The 18,450-nt window shown below is 43.0% G+C and overlaps 1 protein-coding gene across 6 annotated transcripts in view; it reads left to right on the plus strand.

Annotated features, from left to right (window-relative positions):
* Positions 1 to 18,450, plus strand: part of MGAT5 (alpha-1,6-mannosylglycoprotein 6-beta-N-acetylglucosaminyltransferase) — a 345,976-nt gene that overhangs the window by 201,624 nt on the left and 125,902 nt on the right. For all 6 annotated transcript variants that reach the window (XM_077861486.1, XM_077861488.1, XM_077861487.1 and 3 more), the window contains 2 exons: positions 1,617 to 1,693; positions 2,627 to 2,716. In XM_077861486.1, the coding sequence (XP_077717612.1) occupies positions 1,617 to 1,693; positions 2,627 to 2,716 (167 nt within the window). The remainder of the gene's footprint in view (positions 1 to 1,616; positions 1,694 to 2,626; positions 2,717 to 18,450) is intronic.

Consider the following 18,450-nt stretch of genomic DNA (forward strand, 5'->3'; position numbering starts at 1 on the left):
GTTATCCAAGTGGCGGGTAGAATGTTCATGAAAACGCTGAGAGGTGAAGAATCTGTTTCAGACTGACAGAAGAACTAATTTTCACGGACAGGTACAGTTTCTGGTTTAACCCCAGCAGCCACCAATGTCGTTGAAACACCACTGTCAAATGATGCTGTAGTTTGGGATCTAATTTCTCATTAGCACTTTGTATAGAAAACTGTTGGCAGTAAGTAATGGTGACATTTTCCAAGCATGCCTGGAAAATATTGTTGGTCCCCAAAGAGAAGCATGTAGGTTTAGAAGTTGTTCCAGATTCCAGCTGAAATGATCATTCCTAAACACAAGTCCTGAGCATAACTGTTCCCTTCTTAAAAGCATTCAGTAAAAAAAAAAAAAAAAAAAAAAAAAAGCATTCAGTGCTCCGCCGTGCACTTTGCTTAAAGAGTAAAAGTCTTGGGGCAGCCCCAGTGGCGCAGTGGTTTGGCACGGCCTTGGGCCTGGGGTGTGATCCTGGAGACCCGGGATCGAGTCCCACATCGGGCTCCCGGCATGGAGCCTGCTTCTCCCTCTCTCTCTGCCACACGTGTCTCTGCCCCCCGCCCCCGTGTGTGTGTGTGTGTGTGTGTGTGTGTGTGTGTGTGTGTGTCATGAATAAATAAATAAAATCTTAAAAAAAAAAAAAAAAGAGTAAAAGTCTTTATCAGGGCACTTGCTGGAGGCCTTTCCAGTTTGGGGCCTGCGTGATCTCCTGTCTGACCCCCCCCCCCCCGTACCTCCCACCTCTGCATCCCACTCAGCGTGTCCCTGCATTTGGAGCCTCCCCGGTTCCTTGGACACCATTTCTACCTTGCCCCTTTTGCCTGATGTACTCCTGCTTCATCTTCTCATCTTAGCTCACATGTCACTAGACCTAGGAAGCCTGCTTCAAGCCTAGAGACGGGAGTGGGTGTCTATTATACTGGTGTTCAGTGGTTTGCTTATTTTTCTGTTGTCCACTACTAAACAGTAAGCGCTTTGATGGCATTCTTTTTACTTTTGACTCTGTCGTCAAAAGGAATAGGAATCCACTTGAGCTAAGTAATAGAAGGACATATTTGAAGCAGTAAAGAGATCTTCGCAGAAATTTAAGAACCAGGTCCAAAAGAAGCTGCACCTCGCAGACATGTGTGGTGGCTTTCTGCTTCTCTGCACACCGGTTCCGTTTGCCTGTCTTTAGCTGGCTGCTCAGCTCAAGCACATGTCCTGAAGCTGCTCCTGACCTCAATTTGTCTGCATAGCCTGGCACGGTGGTCCCTCCCAGTCCCATGGCTTCATTTCCTGGTCTTGTTTGTCTGATTTCTGTTGCCCAGTTGCAAATTTCCATGCAAGCAATCTGGTTGGTGTTGCTCACCCTTCCAAGCTAGGCCACAGGCATCGTAGGTCTCTGGCCATCCAGCAGGCGGGCTGTCTTTGGGTCAGATCCTCACTGCAGACCGACTTGACCTGTGGCCAGCTGGAGGGGTTCCAGGGGTCCAAGCCTGGTTCCCAGCGTAGACTTCCTTTTTCTGTTTCTTTCCCTGCCCCTTGCTTGCAAGGATGTTAGGTTTGTGTTTCACAAACTTGATGGTATCCTCTGTTCTCTTTCATCTTTACAGATATCATTAATGGAGCTCAAGAAAAATGTGTATTGCCTCCTATGGATGGCTACCCCCACTGCGAGGGGAAAATCAAGGTAAGCCAGAAGTATTATCTGTCACTCCCCAGCCATACGATGGCAAGGAAGTCATTTAAGGGGTGCCTCCACCCTGCCAGTTTGGGGCTGTGGCCATGACAACTCGTGTCTGCTTATGCCAACTCCATGGGGTTAGTCAACAATGGCTCTAACTGGTCAGACAGAAAGAGCCCAGGCCGCTTCGGGCGCCTGCTGTGTCTTTGAAGCTGCCTTCCCCTGGCATTCCCAGCCTCCAGCAGGTGATTCTTCAAGGGCCGTTGACAAGGGGCTGCCATTATGTAGGGTCCAGCTTCCCTCTCTCCCAGTCCCCCGGCCCCTGCCATGAGGTCTCCAGATTGTGATTTAAATGTCACATTAGCATTCGCTGCTGAGTAACCAGAGACACTTGGACACTCTTTCACTCTTAACATTTCTTTCTTTTCTTTCTTTCTTTTTTTAAATCCACTCTATAGGGCCTGCCCTTAAGGAGACCACTCCCCTGCTCAGTAGTTTTCCAAGATAAGTCTCCGTTCCAATATATGATTAGGGTGGTGAGGCCCAACCCCGGAAACATCTGCATGGATCCTGTTTGGGACTCGCGCGTGCCAGGCGCAGGTTGCACACCTGCATCCACATTCTCTCTTCCAGGCCCTGTACCAGAGCTCGTGAAATGGTAGCTCTGTGGGGAGAAGGGGTTTTGCTGCAAGGGTCCCCTTAGGCAGTCGTTCTTCATAAAAGTCCTCTGGCCACTGCTTGTCCTGGGCTTTATGGTCTTGCAGCCTTGCTCTATCCCGAGCACCTCCGCTAAGGCCCATCTCAAGCCAGTGTCTCCCTGTGGATCATCTGGGAATGACACTGAACCCCAGGCCCCAGTCTGAGCCACGCGCCCCTCCTTGGCCTTCGTACCCCTGCGGGCTGCTCATCGATGTCCTTACCGGGTTCCTGTCATTTCAGTGGATGAAGGACATGTGGCGCTCGGATCCCTGCTACGCAGACTACGGAGTGGATGGGTCCACGTGCTCTTTTTTTATTTACCTCAGTGAGGTGAGTCACTTCTTTGGCTTTGGGGTGCGAGAAGATGTGGTTGATCAGTCTTGCAGCAAAGCCTGGAATCTGAAGAGTGAGAGGCGTGTGTTGTTTCTATGTAGCAGATATGTGGCTCCCTTCTTCATTACTTTCCCCTGTCCCTAAATAGGACAATTTTTTTCTTTTTTTCCTTGAGGGGTAAAAAAAACAAGTGGATAGAGCTATTTATGTTTTCTTCCCCCGATTAAAAAAAAAAAAAAAAGATCTAGTGAAATACATGTAACATAAAATTTGCCATCGTGACCATTAAGTGCACAGGTGAGTGGGAATCCACGACATTGGTGTTGCTCTACAACCCTCACCAGCATCCATCACCTTAACACTTCATCTTGCAAACCTGAGACTCTGCCCAGTAAACTGTGACTCCTCATTCCCCCACTTCCTCCAGCCCCTGAAAAAAACAACCATTCTGATTTCTCTCCCTGATTTTGACTATTCTCACTATTTACATACGTATAATTTATACAGTATTTGCCTTTTGGTGACTGCCTTATTTCAGTTAGCATGATCCATCCATGTTTCAGCATGTGTCGGAATCCCCTTCCCTTTCAGGGCTCAGTAGTATTCCATCGTATTATCTACCACAGTTTGCTTATCCACTCACTGTTGATGGGACGCTTGGGTTGCTTCCATCTTGTGGCTATTGTGAATAATGCCTCTATGAACATAGATGTGCACAGAACTCTTTGAGGGCTTTCGGTTCCTTTGGTGCACCCGGAAGTGGAGTGGCTGAATCATATGGTAATTGTTTTTTTATTTTTCTGAGGAACCACCAAACTTCTCCAAAGTGATGGCTCCATTTTACCTTCCTACCAGCAACGCATAAGGGTTCTAGTTTCTCCACATCCTTGTAAACACTTGTTTTCTGTTTTGTCCTCGTAGCCCTGCCAACGGGTGCAAAATGCTATCTCATTGTGGTTTTGCTTTGCATTTTCTTAATGATCAGTGATATCAAGCATCTTTTTCTTTTCTTTTTTTTCAAGCATCTTTTTCATGTGTTTCTTGGCTGAGTTAGCTATTTGCTTATAAGCTGAGTTATTAACTTTTACTCTTTTTTAAAAAAAATCTTTTTAACTGAGCTTTATTTTCATTTCTATCCTGAAGTTTAAATAGCAGATTTTTTTTTTTAAGGGTAGCAGGACATTCTATAGGCCACATGGAATTAGCTTGTTATGTACTTTGATGATTTCTGTTTTACCTTGAAGAAAATTGAGGGCATGGGGTAGAGTTAAGACTATATAGGACAAGTACAGGGGAAGAACTGAATAGGGAATCAGAAGCTGGCTTTCCCTTTATGGACAAAAGCAGCCCTATGGGCTTGTGAAATGGGTGCTGGCTGATTTCAGAGAGTGTACACTTTGGTGTGCTGTTGCTGTTTGACCAATAGTTAATAACAGCTCCCTGGTGCTACCTTACAGGAAAGAGAATGTCTCCATTTTGAGGCTAATGACATACTTCTACCATAATTTTTCATGTGAGACTCAGGCGCCTCTCCTCTCTGTCAGAAGGTGACAGGACAGCTTTGGGGGATGGAGACCAAGCCAGTATTGCCACAGGGCATGCGGCCCCAAATTCTGTGGGGGCTTGTCCCTTTCTTTTACATTTATGTCTCTCTTCTTTTTAAGAGCCACTTACACTTTTTTTTTTTTTTTTTTTTTTTTAAGCATGGTTGCACCATGGCCACCCCATAGCCATCATGAGAGGCCTCAGAGCTAATGATAGTTAAAATATCTCTTGGAAATTCAAACCACAGGTTGTTGGGTGTGTGGTGCTCCTTATTAGCAGGCTGCTGACAAATTAATTCTGTAGCATTTATGTGAGTGTGTTTTTGGCCGGGGTGGCCTGTGGCCCACCTTCTCATTTCCTTTTCCAGAAGAGTAAGCCCTGGGGCCCCGGGTGAACCTGCTGCTCTCCAGTGAGAAGTCAATTAGAAGCACCTTTCCTGCCCTGAGGAAAAGGTTCCTCATTCAGTTTAATTTTCAAAAGTTTCCTTCCCCTTTCCATTTGATAGAATTTAGCCAGAGTCCAACTGTGCTCCCTGATTGACAAGCTGGGCTAATTTCACGCCTTCTTGAGAGTTTGCATGTTGGCCGTACCGCTGAGGTACAGGTAGAGAGTTACATTCCACTCCAGCCTTCTCTCCGTCTCCCGAGCCAGAGCCAGGAAGGTGTGGGAGAACAATCCAGATGGGAAGGGACCGCGATTAGTTGTGACCTAGTTCCCTTCCTTTGAAGCTGCCGCCCAGCCCCACTCACAGGGGAGGAAGGATGTAGCTAAGATGAGAACCCGGAGCCTCCGGTGAGTGTGAGACAGACGCGGCGGTGGAAGGGTCTGATGGATCACACGCTCTTACCACTGGAGCCAGGGGATTTCATTTCAGAACCTGTGACTATTTTTTCCTCTTTCCAAGGTGTGGTGCTTGCTTTGCCTTTTCCTTGGGCTTTTCTTTTTGTTCAGCTGAATGAATTCAGTTCAGTGGTCACTTACTGAACATCTGTTATATTCACTGGAAGTCACCAGTGGGTGAGAACCCCTTTTCTTGGCACCATGATGTGCACTCATGATGAGCCCTAATGGAAAAGGAAGGATGGAGGCAGGTAGCAGAGCCAGAACAGGGTAGAACAGTTTCCCTGCGGACAGAATTAGGAACTTCTTTTTTAGTTTATTTTTTAAAATTTTTAAAAAGATTTATTTATTCATGAGAGACAGAGAGAGAGAAAGAGAGAGAGGCAGATACACAGACGGAGGGAGAAGCAGGCTCCATGCAGGAAGCCTGATGTGGGACTTGATCTCGGGATTCCAGGACAATGCTCTGGGCAGAAGGCAGGCGCTCAACCACTGAGCCACCCAGGCGTCTCTCTTTTTTTAGTTTAAATCTGAAAATAAGCTTGAAACTCTGGCCTTTAGAAAAAAATTGCATTTGGGGGCACCTGGTTGGCCCAGTCTGGTTAAGTGTCTACCTTCAGCTAAGGTCATGATCCCAGGACTCTATGTTGGGCTCCCTGGTCCACAAGGGATCTGCTTCCTCTCCTTCTCCCTCTCTCCACACCCCTCCACCCCCCGCCCCCCAACTCATGCCCTCTCTATCTCTCTCGCTTACTCTCTAAATAAAATATTTTTAAAAAAAATTTGCATTCTATCGCAGCATCTCAATAGGTATGCTGTAAGAGCTGGATGAAAATGTCACCACTGTGGCCTCTTGGATGGGAAGTACCACCTCAGAGACTCATCCCTGAGGTCACACTGTTGGTGATGCTTTCTAAACATTGTACTTGTGGACAAGTTACTTCCTTCTTGTTCTTCCTTTATAAAATAATAGTTTTAACTTTGTTTTTAAAGGATCCTGCTGTGAGGATTCCTGAGTCTATATGCTTAGAATAGAGCCTGGCGGATAAATGACACCCATTAAACACAATTGACACCTTTATGGTTTTTGATGTCACTATTTGAGGACCGTTATTTGATGTGGGACCGTGATTTTGTTTTACAATTAGAAGCAATTTCTGGTTCTAACTGTAATCTACTTTTGATTTCTGGTGGTGTACAGATGCAGCTGCTCTCCTTGACTTCTTTTCTCTGCTTTTGACACTTCTGTTTGCATTGGAACCATGAGCTGGATCTGTGGAGCAGCAGTGCATCCATGCCATTGTTAATTTGAAATTACCGGAGGCGATTTTTAAAAGCCAATTAATTTTCTGCTAGTATTTTTTAAGATCCTGGAGAGCATCTGTGTCTTCATAGTGCTGTTTTTGGTCTAGGTTTTTATTTTATTTTGTTTTGTTTCCCCCCTCTCGCTTTTTCTTAAAAACCTTCCTTCTTTTGTTACTTGATTTAATTGCGTATCCTATGCCAGGTTTCTCTTGCCCCTGGGAAAACATCTAAGAGAGACATCTTCATCTGATTTGTTCAACTTGATCAACAGATAGGCCAGTCACTTTTATTCTTTTCTTAATCCTAATCAAAGAGCCAGTTCTGGTTTCCATCTTATATTGAACCTCAGGACTTAGAAGCAAGCAAACAAACAAACAAAAAGCCACAAAGTAACTCTGGTCAGTCACCAGTTGAATCCAGGGATTGAGATTTAGCCCAGTCCTAGGGGATGGCACTCTGCTTTCATTTGTCTTTCCCTCCATTGTCTCAGTGTGCCAACTTCCACTGAATTTCAGGGCTATGAGCTTCTGCTTGTGCCCTCAACCAACTTGCAGTCTACACGTCTTTCTTGGTAAATCCCAGAAATTGCAGCCAGCAGTATGATACCCAAGGATGCTCGGGGTATGTCTGACAGTAGACCCGGGACTGGATATGGTATGTGTCCAGGCATTGCCCCTGTTGGGTGGAAGACAGTAAGAGAAGAATGGCACATTATTGAGCCCACCTGTATGCCAAACACCTCAAATACACCGTCTCATTTACTGCCCCACCCACGCACCCCCATCTCTGAGTAATAGCCCCATCAAAGAGGCTCAGAGAAGTTAAGTGCTTAGTGCTTCTGTACTTTGCATTACTGTTGCCCCTTCATGTCAAAGAAAAACTGAACTGAGGTGAGTAGATGATTTATTGCCTTTAACTTTGCATTCAGTTCTATGCTCCAAAGCTATTGTGTTTGAAATATGGCTCTAATTTAGCTAGTTTGCATTAATGGATCCTCATTGCTAGTTTTCTAATACTTGAAGTTTGATACCCTCCCCCAACAAAGAGAAACATCACTGATTCTTCTGGGGCCCGAATTCATGAAAGCCAGGTGTGCAGCCTTTCCAGGTGGTGGGAGTGAATGAATGATTCATTAGGCAGCCTTGCATTTCCAGATCATCGGGCAGTTTATTTTCTATATCTGTTTTTGCGAGCCATGTAACTACTCCCGTTATAGAGACAAGAACTCTATAAAGTAATTACTCTGTCATTGTTTCAGGTATATTAACTTAGCCCTCTGCAGAGCCTTTTACTGCTAACAGATTTTATGAAATTTAGAATGAATTTCTTTACCCCTATTGCTATTACACTGATAGATGGTGCTGATAAACCTGACACCCACACATTTTTATCTCTTTACACAATTATTCTAGCAACTATCATACCCTTCTAGACTTCTTAATGTGTTGTTGATTTTTTAAACACTTCTATTGCTGTTACACGAATAGTTGCTTGGAAATAAGCAAATTACCCAGCGATCAATGGCCAGATCTCAGGATCTATACAAGCTGTTGCTTCAGAGGCCAATTTGGACTGGATGAATGAGTGCGTGGTTATGTGCATGTGTGTGTGTGCGACTCCCTCACGAAGGAACAAAAGAAGCAATTTCATGCCTTCCTCATCAATCTGTGTCTTATATTTCAGGAACAACAGGCATAAAGGTCTTTGCCTCTTTCTGTTTTCCCTTGGCAATATGTAAAACTAATATTGGCTGAGCATGCTATTAACCTTGAGTTTAAATTCAGCGTACTTAATCCCTTGATTAATGCCAAGATTAATGCCCAACAGCAAAGGTTGAAAGCTTAAATGTTTGTGAATGCGAGCATGAAATGAAATCCTAATAACCAGTACAATGATTTGGATTTATGGGCTGTGTTGGCTGCTAGAGATAACTTGGAAATGGTGTTGCATAGACTAATTTGTCAGAGGGGGTAGTGATGAAGAATTGACTGCTTCAGTTGCAGGAGAAAACCTGAATGAAAAAAACATAACTAACATTTTGGGATGGGTCAGGGGAGTATACTTTAAAAATACCCCTCGACTATTGCCTGAGAATACTAACACATACCTTATAAAGGTCTAGCCGTTTGAGATAGGCAATTTCCTGTCCATAAGATAATATTTCTGGGCAGAAAAGGAGGTGGCAGAGATTGATGATCCTTTTCTTTTTACTTTTTTGAATTCAGCCTTTACTTGTACCTTTTTCATCCATGTGTTTTCATTGCTCTTATTACCTGAATTCTAATGCATCCTTAGAAAATGGATATTTTTCAGACTGACTCCCAAGTATACAGAGAAGTATCTTTCGGGACCTGAACTGATCTGTTGGCTCAGACAAGTTTATCTTTTCAATGGCCCCTCCTGTTTGTAAGTTTGATGTACTACATCGTTGGTACCCAGATGTCTTGCTCTGGCTGCCACCTTAAACATGAGAAGGGCAAATGACAGGACTGGCCGAACCTCATACCAGTACCTCTTGGCTGCTTGAGGCACATGTGGCCGACAGGGCTTCTGTGCAGTCGGCTCCAACTTGTGTTTTGCCAACTTTTAAGTATGTCTCTTATAATTTCTATTGTACACCAGTAAAATAGCTCTAAAGTTTTTATGTTTTCCACTTCTTTAATGTGGAAGATTTCAAACATACAAAAAAAGAAGAGTATAATGAACTCCCATGTACCCATGACCAAGATTAAACGATTGTCAATTCAAGGCCAGTATCTTCTCATTTACTCTCCTGGACCATGATTTTGAAGCAAATTCCAAAGGTCTTAAGATCCACGAATGTTTCAGTATGTATCTTTAGGACTCCTTGAGATCTGTAACTACTCCCAGTGTAACGGATAATACCATTTCATATCTAAAATTGACATAATCCCTTAATATTATAAAATACCAGTTTAGTGTTTACATTTTCCAGGCAGTCTTATAAATAAAAGTTTATTTATTTGAACAAAGTTTCTTTTAAAGATTTTTAAAAATATATTTATTCTTGAGAGACACACAGAGAGAGGCAGAGACATAGGCAGAGAGAGAAGCCTGCTCCTTGCCGGGAGCCTGATGCAGGGCTCAATCCCAGGACCCCAGGATCACGACCTGAGCCAACGACAGATGCTTAGCTACTGAGCCACCCAAGTGCCCCTGAACTAGGCTTCAAGTAGGGACCATATTCTGGAATGGTTGGTGTCTCTTCGGTCTTTGCTTAAAGTTAGGTTCCCTTTCATCTCTTCCTTCCCTTTATGTTTTGTTTTTATTTTTTTAAAGAAGCTTCTTCATTGGCCTTTGTTTGTTATACTCTGAATTCTGATGTTATATATGTATCCTTGTGTTATTGTTTATTCCTTGTAAATTGATAATTAGATCTGAGACTTGATCAGATCCAGGCATAATACTTCTTTGCAGGGCTTCTTCATGGATGGTATTGTCTACTTCTGTCAGGAGGCACACAATGCCTAGTATCTGTTTTTGTGATGTTAGCAGCTATTGATGATCTGTGCTTCGGTTCATTAATTGATTAGAAGTTCTTTCTTAATATGTCAGGAATAGTTTTTTTTTAAGATTTTATTTTTAAGTAATCTCTACACTCACAGTGGGGCTCAAACTCACAACCCTGAGATCAAGAGTCATAAGCTCCACCGACTGAGCCAGACGGGCACCCCCTAGGAATACTTTTATGAAGAGAAGTGACTCTTCATCTGTATCTAGTAACTATGAGAGACAGCTCACATAGGAACCCTTGTTTCTGTGCTGATTTCCTAGTATCTTCCACTGGTGACCAGTGTTGTTTGTTCGTATACTTCTTGGTTTTTATCATTATGAAGTCATCAATTGAAGCATACTTGATGGGGCACCTGAGTGGCTCAGTCACTTAAGCCTCTGCCTTCAGCTCAGGACATGATCGTAGGGGCCTGATCAAGTCCCACATTGGACTCCTTGCTTGGCAGGCAGCCTGCTTCTCCCTCTGCCTGCTGCTCCCCTGCTTGTCCTTTCTCTCTCTTCTGTCAAATAAATAAAATCTTAAAAAAAAAAAAAAAAAACCTGCTTGATATGTTCAATCGACTTCAGTTATTTGTTTTTTATGATAGTCACAGAGAGAGAGGCAGAGACATAGGCAGAGGGAGAAGCAGGCTCCATGCACCCGGAGCCCAATGTGGGATTCGATCCCGGGTCTCCGGGATCATGCCCTAGGCCAAAGACAGGCGCTAAACTGCTGCGCCACCCAGGGATCCCTACTTCAGTTATTTTCTTACTGATTCTCAAACTCCCACTTCTTTGACCAGCAGGAGCCAGTTAATATTGTCTCCTGGATCCTTTTGACATGACCTTCTTAGTTTCTATTGGTTTTTACCTATCTGGTATGACAAAACCTTTCAGGTTCATCTTACACAATTTCTGCCCTAGAACAGAAATTAGCCAAAGGACCTTAGAATTTGTCTAAGGACCACTGGCTTCCTCTCAGCGAAGGACCATCGTCTGGGTGCCAGAAGCCTTCATTGCTCTTGAGTTTTGTGGGGTGCTGGGAGACATAACAATGAACAGAAAGATGAACTTTCCTCATTAAGGCTATGTTTTGTAGGAGGAGACAGACAAAAACAAAAGTAAAATATTTATCCTTTAGATTGCGATAAGTGCCATAGAGAAAAATAAAATAGGGAAGGATACTAAGAAGTGCTTACGAGGAATGATGATGTCAGTTTTACATAGAGTGGTCAGGAAATACCCTACTGAGAAGATGAGAGGACAATATTGGAGCACCAGTTTGAGGAAAGTGCGAGAGTAAGAAGTGTAGATGTCTGGCAGATGTTCAGTGGGCAGTGGCAGCAGTAAGTGCAAAGATCCTGGGGGTGACCATCAACATCCAACAATAAAAACTAGTGCAAGAAGCTAATCTCCAAGGAGATTTTTGTCTGTTTTGTTCACGGGGATAATGGTGCCTGGCATACATATTTATTGAATGAAATACTCTATTTAAAGCATTTTCAAAAAGCAGGCAATAGATTTTTGTTTGTTTGTTCTGAGTAACTTCTCCCGACTATCACCTTTCTAACCTTGAGAAAAATGTTGTGAAATGTGTAACATTAAATTCTGCTAAAACATTAAGTTTGAGACATGAAGCAGGGGTATTTCAAGCACTTATTAACAATTTAATATAATGCTTTTTCATATTAGATCTACAAGGCATTGCAGGAGATCAGATTGGACTAAGAGTAGAATGAGCCAATTATATTAGAAGGCACAGCTTTCTTGCCCATTTTTTACTCTCATTGTCACTTTAGCATTATTTGCCTGGATCTACGCTTCAGGCAAAATTGCATATTAATACAGAAGTGGAACTCTATCCCCTGTGTCTAGAATGTGACTACTTCTATAAATTGGGTGCCTTTGACTATCAAACGTAGATGCAGCCCAGGTGTAGAGAGTTGGTAATAGGAAGCATCTCTGTGCATCCCCGTGTGCTTGGCTATAGAGGAATTTGCTTCCTTCCTCTCCTGTGAGAAGGAAGATTGACACTGCTTCCCCTACAGTGATTTGGGATGGAGTTTTGAAACTGTGACATTCAGCCATTAGCACCCAACTGATTTTTGGCTCATGGAATATTTACTGTAGCTTTTGTTAAAGTTTTGCCTTTTCTTTCACCACCAGAGAACAATGTTGGATTGCCCCAGTCCTTGGTTCTACCTTGTACATGTGCAGTCCTGACCTTTCTGGGCATAATATTCCTACCTCCCAAGGGAGGCAGCAGTAGTACAGTATTAGAGAATACGCATGAGGCTCCATCGGCTGTCTGGGTATAGCTGCCTATTTGGCCTAGAGCTTTCAGCCTTGTTCCCCTTCAGTGAGATGAAGGGAAAGCCTGCCTCGCCTGCCTCCAAGTGTTGTCAGAAGGTCCTCATGAAATCATCACAGTGGTGCCATCTAAGTGGAAAAGAGTGTCATCGTGAGTATCTTTAGTGCTTGAGTCATGTCCTTGAATAATTCATTCACCACTCCAAAGATGATTGAGTCCCTACTGTGTGCCAGGCACTGTTCTCAGGGCTGAGGTAGAGCACTGAACAGGCAAATCAGGGTTTCTCTTCTCAAGCAGTTTCATTCGCATGGAGCGCAAAAGAATTTCCACAGGTGCTAGGTGTTCCAAGGGGGAAAAAAGGAGAGTTAAGGATACAGAGCAGCTCGGTAGGTGGGTCAGGGAAGACTTCTGAGGAAAAGTTAGAGCATAGTGTAGAAGTAAGGGAGTGACACATGGAACTCTCTGGAAGGAAGAGTGGTTCAGGTAGAAAGACTAATGAATACAGAAGCCCTGAAGTATAGGGTTACCAAGTGAAATACAGGCTACCCAATGATACTTGAATTTCTGGTAGACAATTTTTTTAAACTGTAAGTAGGTGACAAATACTACATAGAATATATACTTATACTAAAATAAAAATCATTATTTATCTGAAATTCTAATTTAACTTGGTATCCTTTTTCCATACCCTCCTGTGCCCCACCACACACACAAATTTGGCCACCTTTGTGAGTTTAGAATGTCCTGGTTGGACTTGGAAAGAGGGTGTTGTATGTAGGGCAGGGTGAGTGAGGCAGCCAGTATAAAGGTTCGGGTCATATTCTGTAGGATCTTGGTATAAATTCTGGGCTTTATTCTAAGTGCAAGGAGAAAGCCTCTGAAGGGTTTGAGTTAGCGTAGGATGTGATCCAATTTAAGCTTGAAAACAATCAGTCTTGCTGCACAGAACAGACGTTGGGGCCAGGAGTTGCCAGCAGGGAGTTCCTACTGCTTTCATTGCCCTTACCGCACTGCCACGCAGTAGGAGCAGAGCAAACTTGTTTTGAAGGATTTTCTATAGAAGATTTAGGCAATTATAGTCTAACATTGAAGAGTGGACTGTGTTGGCAGGACTGCAGGACACAGAGGTCTGGGTTCTGTGCACATCACGTGGTGATTAAGCGCAGGGGCTCTGGGGTAGGATAGATGGTATGTCAGTCCTCAGCTGTGGGTCCTCCCTGTGCTGTGTCTGCATCTGGCATGGTAAGTGGTCTTTCCCAGGGGATTATTTGAACCAAATGAGGTTCTGTGTGTCAAGTGCTTATCCTAGTGCCTTGCTCCTAGTACGGTGTATCTTTGATTTTTATCCTTAGTCTCCCTTACCCTGCCCACCATATACAAGCATTTCTTACAAACAGTTTGGCCAAAATATTAATCAGCTCAGGTGTTTGGTGCAGAGGACCAGTCTAGAGAGCTGAACCACTTAGCGATGTGTAGATGTCTTTTACCATTTGCATTGGCTTGTTGAGACCTGAAAAAGGAGAGTGTGGGGGGCAGGTCTAAAGTGGGGTAGAGAATGCTTGCTCTCTCTTTTTTTTTTTTTTTAAGCATAGACCTTCATGAGCAACTTCATTTGATGCGTCATCAGTATGACAAATGCGTGTATGTAGGCGTCTGTGTATATAGATTCATATGAGTAATCAGTGTATTAAATGAATAGATACCTCGTCAACTATATCCTTGTGATATATAACCAACAAGCCTGGATGGGATGATGTAGAATTATTTTTTTTCTGATCTTATAGTGTAATGCAGTTATTAAAAGGTCAACTAACTGAGGGGCACCTGGGTGGCTCATTGGGTTAAGCACCGCCTTCAGCTCAGGTCATGACCTCAGAGTCCTCGGATCCAGCCCTACATTGGGCTCCTTGCTCAGCAGGGAGTCTGCTTCTCCCTCTCCCTCTTCCTCTGCCACTCCCCCTGCTTGTGTGCATGCTCGCTCTCTCTCTCTCTCTCTCTCAAATAAATAATAAATAAATAAATAAATAAATAAATAAATAAATAAATAAATAAAATCAAAAAAAGAAAAGAGGTCAGCTAAGCCAACTCCTTCATTTGGTAAATGAGAAAACTTAAAAGCTAAATGGTTTAAGTTTATATGCCTAGTTGTTGGTAGAGCTGGGCACTCAGCCTATTTTGGCAGATTCCAGATTTGATGCTCTTTCCCCACTCAGCAGCTGTCTGTTCTCCACTAAGCTTGGCCCTTAAGGGAGGCCCTAATGTATTCTGGTCAGGGGAGCGATAGACTCCACTTGTCACCCACCTTGCAGCTCGCTGGTGAGCTTAGCCCTGGCAAGTTCCCAAGCCTTTGGAGCCTCGACTTCCTCATATGTAACCTGATGATGGTACCCACGTCACACGGCTCTTCAAGGGATTCAATGATGTAATGCATACAAGCTTACTTGTTTTTTTTTTCCCAGAGATCCTGACTTACTGTAAACCTTTAGTAAATGATTGTATGCTTATATAAGGTAACTCCTTTAGAAATAATTCTATCAATAAACATTTGTTGTAAAAAATCCTAATGTGCAGATAAGCATAGAGAAGATAATGAGAAGCACCCACAACACCATCATCTAGAAATAAGCTCACCTTTCTTATGCATTCTTCTCATTTAGTTTTGATTGCACTTACTATCTGAAAAATACAGCATGAAATTCTCTAGGTCAGTGATCCATTAGAGCCATACACTTCATATTAATCATGAGAGAAGAGACCATAACAGTACCTGATAATTATTCTTTCAAAGGAGTAGAATGTTACTCTAAAGTTGCACCAGTTACATATAAATTGGTGCATATATATATCTCCTACTCATTTTTGTTGTAATTTTATTACTTCTTTTTCATCTTTAAATTCTAACTGGAGCTGTATATGTATCTTATCCGTGGTTTCTTTTTTCTTAAATATAATGAATTGTCCATTCTACAGACCTTGAAAGTAAGTGTGACCTACATGAGTTGTTGAGAGATTTTGTTTTCATTCACACTGCTCATGATTAAGCTGCAAAACCTTCTCAGATCAAAGAAGCTTAAATCATGGGGAGGAGGCATGTCAAAAGTAAAATTGGTGATTTTATATCTCCTTATTCCAGAAAGGTGATTTATAGGTCTTTGTCTCCGTGGAATATGTGTTAATGCTCCAAAGTTCTAGCGTGGCTGGTCTTTTTCTGTTTTTCCTACCTCTTCATTTTGTGGCCTGAGGATAGTACACTAAAAACAATGGGTTCTGGGAGAGGAATTTTACCCTCAAGTAGAAGGTTATTTGAGTAATGGTTTGCCTATTCTATTGATTGTTGTGTGGATGTTGCCATGAATCCAGGGGGTTTTCAGTGCTTAGATGTATTCCGGTGATTTGTGGACTATTTTAAGGCCATCCAGTTCCTTCTCTGGCAGAGGTCTTGAGGCAGGGCTCCCCAACTCCCAGGAGCTTGGCAGGGGTGGGAGTGGATGGCAGGAGGGTGCCACCTCCATGGTGTCTGCACCTGGGGCAAATACAAAATCCTGTCCCAGGGAGAGCACCGAGGGTCACAGTTGGAAAAGTATGGCCAAAGGAGTGGGCATAGGAAGGCAGCAGGCTGAGGCAGGCCATGAGAGTTCTAAGGAGAAGAGATGGTAAGAATAAGGTGAACTAGAAGAACTTCCGGAGCAGGAAGGCAGTGGACTCGTTCTAGGGTCCAGCTTTCCTGGGAAGATGCTGTGCTTGTGGGATGGGGGAGTGGGGGCGGGTCTCAATAAATGGTCCTGGGTAAATCAGGAAGAAAACAAAATTAGGGATTAGGAAGTTGAGTTATTAGCATTGAGCAGGGTTTTCCCTGAGTGTTATTAATGACACTCTTATTTAGGAAAATGTTGCTCATTTGAGGGCTGTTTGTTCCAGTACTTGGAGTTATTGCCAGTATTGGCTTTCTTCCAATCTTGGTAATCTTCTGAGGTTTAGAAAAAAAATATGCCCCCCCACACACACACACACACATACACACTCTTCCCATGGAAAAATTGGTTTGTGTATAATTTAATTATTTTGTTAGCCAGTCATCCTATCACTGTGTACAAAAATTGCAACCTTAAAAACCCCCCATCTTCATTCGGTGTCAAGATGTTCATAATTGGTTTTTCTTCCATTACAAGTGAATGTGTGACAGGAAGATTTCTTGCTAAAAGCTAAAATACACTGACTCCATATTCTGTCCTTTCAGAAATGCCCTTGAAGCCTTGCAAAGTATTATCCAGTGATTTAGAGTAACAAGAACTGAGATCAATGATGAGTTTCGAAGAGGAATTAAAGTCCTGAGTATTCTGTAGGGAGGTCATATTTTAGAAGATCACCTTGGACAGTATTTTCATCAGACTGAATTTTGGAAGGTTCTTTTCAGGATGGGAGAATGAGGAGGGAACATACTGTCTTTTGTCAATGTCTCGTCTCACTAATGTCTCTCCTTTTGGTTGACTGTATTTATTAGTAGTCTTATTTCATCTTGCCCTAATATGCTATTTGTGGGGAAATTTTTTATCTTGACATGTTGCCGTGAACATTCGAGTTACTTAATTTAGTGTGAGGCTGACTTGAGATCTGCCCCCGGCTTGCTGCTCCTCATCCTTTTTGTGTGGGGTTGAAGGTCTCGCTGTGGAAAATGCTAGCTTCAGACCATTTGAAGCCTTCATGTTATAAATATGCTTTGTAGCAATGTTTTATTTAGTCCATTTACAAAAATTTAATTCGAAGTAAATAATTCATTCTGGCCTAAGAATGCAAGGTACAGATGTTTGCACTGCTGCTGAGACCAGCTGAGGCTTCATCTGCTTGCAGGCTGCCTTTCCGCTGGTTTTCCCTCATTTTTCACATTTGTGAAGCTCCAGATATTGCTTCTCGTGGTGATATTGCCGTAAGGTCTCTGTAATTAGACATGGGCATCCAAGGCAAGTTAGTATTTTCGTTCCTTGTGAGTAGAAACCATTTCAGCTTTCCTCCTGGGGAGTCCTTTTGAGTCTCTGAAGTCATTCACAAATACAGTAAAGTCTAATTTTACTCCACAAGAAAAAAAGAGAGAGAGAGAATATTGCTCTTTTTCTATCCAGGGACTCCACCCTCCCCCAAGCTTTGCTGCCCTCCGTTTATTGCTTTCACATCTTTGTAGTGCAGATGGCTTTATGCAAATCACGCGGTTATTTTGGTCGTAGTAAAAATCACCTTGCATTAAGAGCAATTTCTAGATTAGGGAAACTGCTGTGTTTGTTTGAAAATGTACCTGGGGCTGGAGGGCAAACTATCTCGACCGAATCTGAGTTACTGACCAAGAAAGAAGGCTGTGGCCCTGTGTGCACCTGCCTTCTCGGTGGCCCTCCCAGGATGGCCCCCACCCGCTTGCTCCCTTGGTTCCCATAGGCCCACCTGGCCAGAGGAGGATTGTAGATAAAGGTATTTTCTGTGGCTTTTCATTAGCCATCTTCAATACTCTCATTGTGTATTTTTGCACAGGTGATGTGCCACTGTGGAATTGTACGGTCAGTTTTAACAAAGAGGCCAGCAATCTTAGTGCGGTTTTTTTCTTTCTTTTACTAGAAATTGTGATTCTGCCTAATTTTTTCCAGTAACCTTTTGGAAGTAATTCAGGCGCTTTTTCCTCTTCCCCTCAACTCTCTAAACTTTTGTGCATTGACAGAACAATCCATCTTCTAGAATGGCTCTCACAAAATTGCTGGGGGTTTTTCCCCCCCTTTTTCCTTTTATCTCTTTCTCCAATACTTTTTACCATCTTCTTACCTGAGATGAGATAGTGTGGAGTGAACAGCCAGAAAATGAGGGAAAGCCTTGATCAATTAGCCTTAAACGATCAGCTGCTTTCCTAATTCTGAGATAAATGATTGAGCTCTGTGACTCAAATGCCATGCTGCTTCTTTTCCAGTCATGCCACCCGCAGATAATGAATCATCCCTGTCCTTCCATTCTCATTCCTCTGCAGTCTCCGTTTTTTACCTTTCTGCTGTGAGCGCCCCCCCCCCCTTGTGGTATAGACGCTTGAGGGAGTCAGTGCCTGAGAAGTACTGTGAAGAACAGATATAAAGTGTAATTGTGGCCTTCTTTAGACCTTTGCTATTGTTCTTCTTTTTTTAAGATTGATTTTATTTATCCATGAGAGACACACAGAGAGAGGCAGAGACACAGGCAGAGGGAGAAG

This window comes from Canis aureus, chromosome 20 (assembly GCF_053574225.1).
Source record: "Canis aureus isolate CA01 chromosome 20, VMU_Caureus_v.1.0, whole genome shotgun sequence".
NCBI classification, from domain to species: Eukaryota; Metazoa; Chordata; class Mammalia; order Carnivora; family Canidae; genus Canis; species Canis aureus.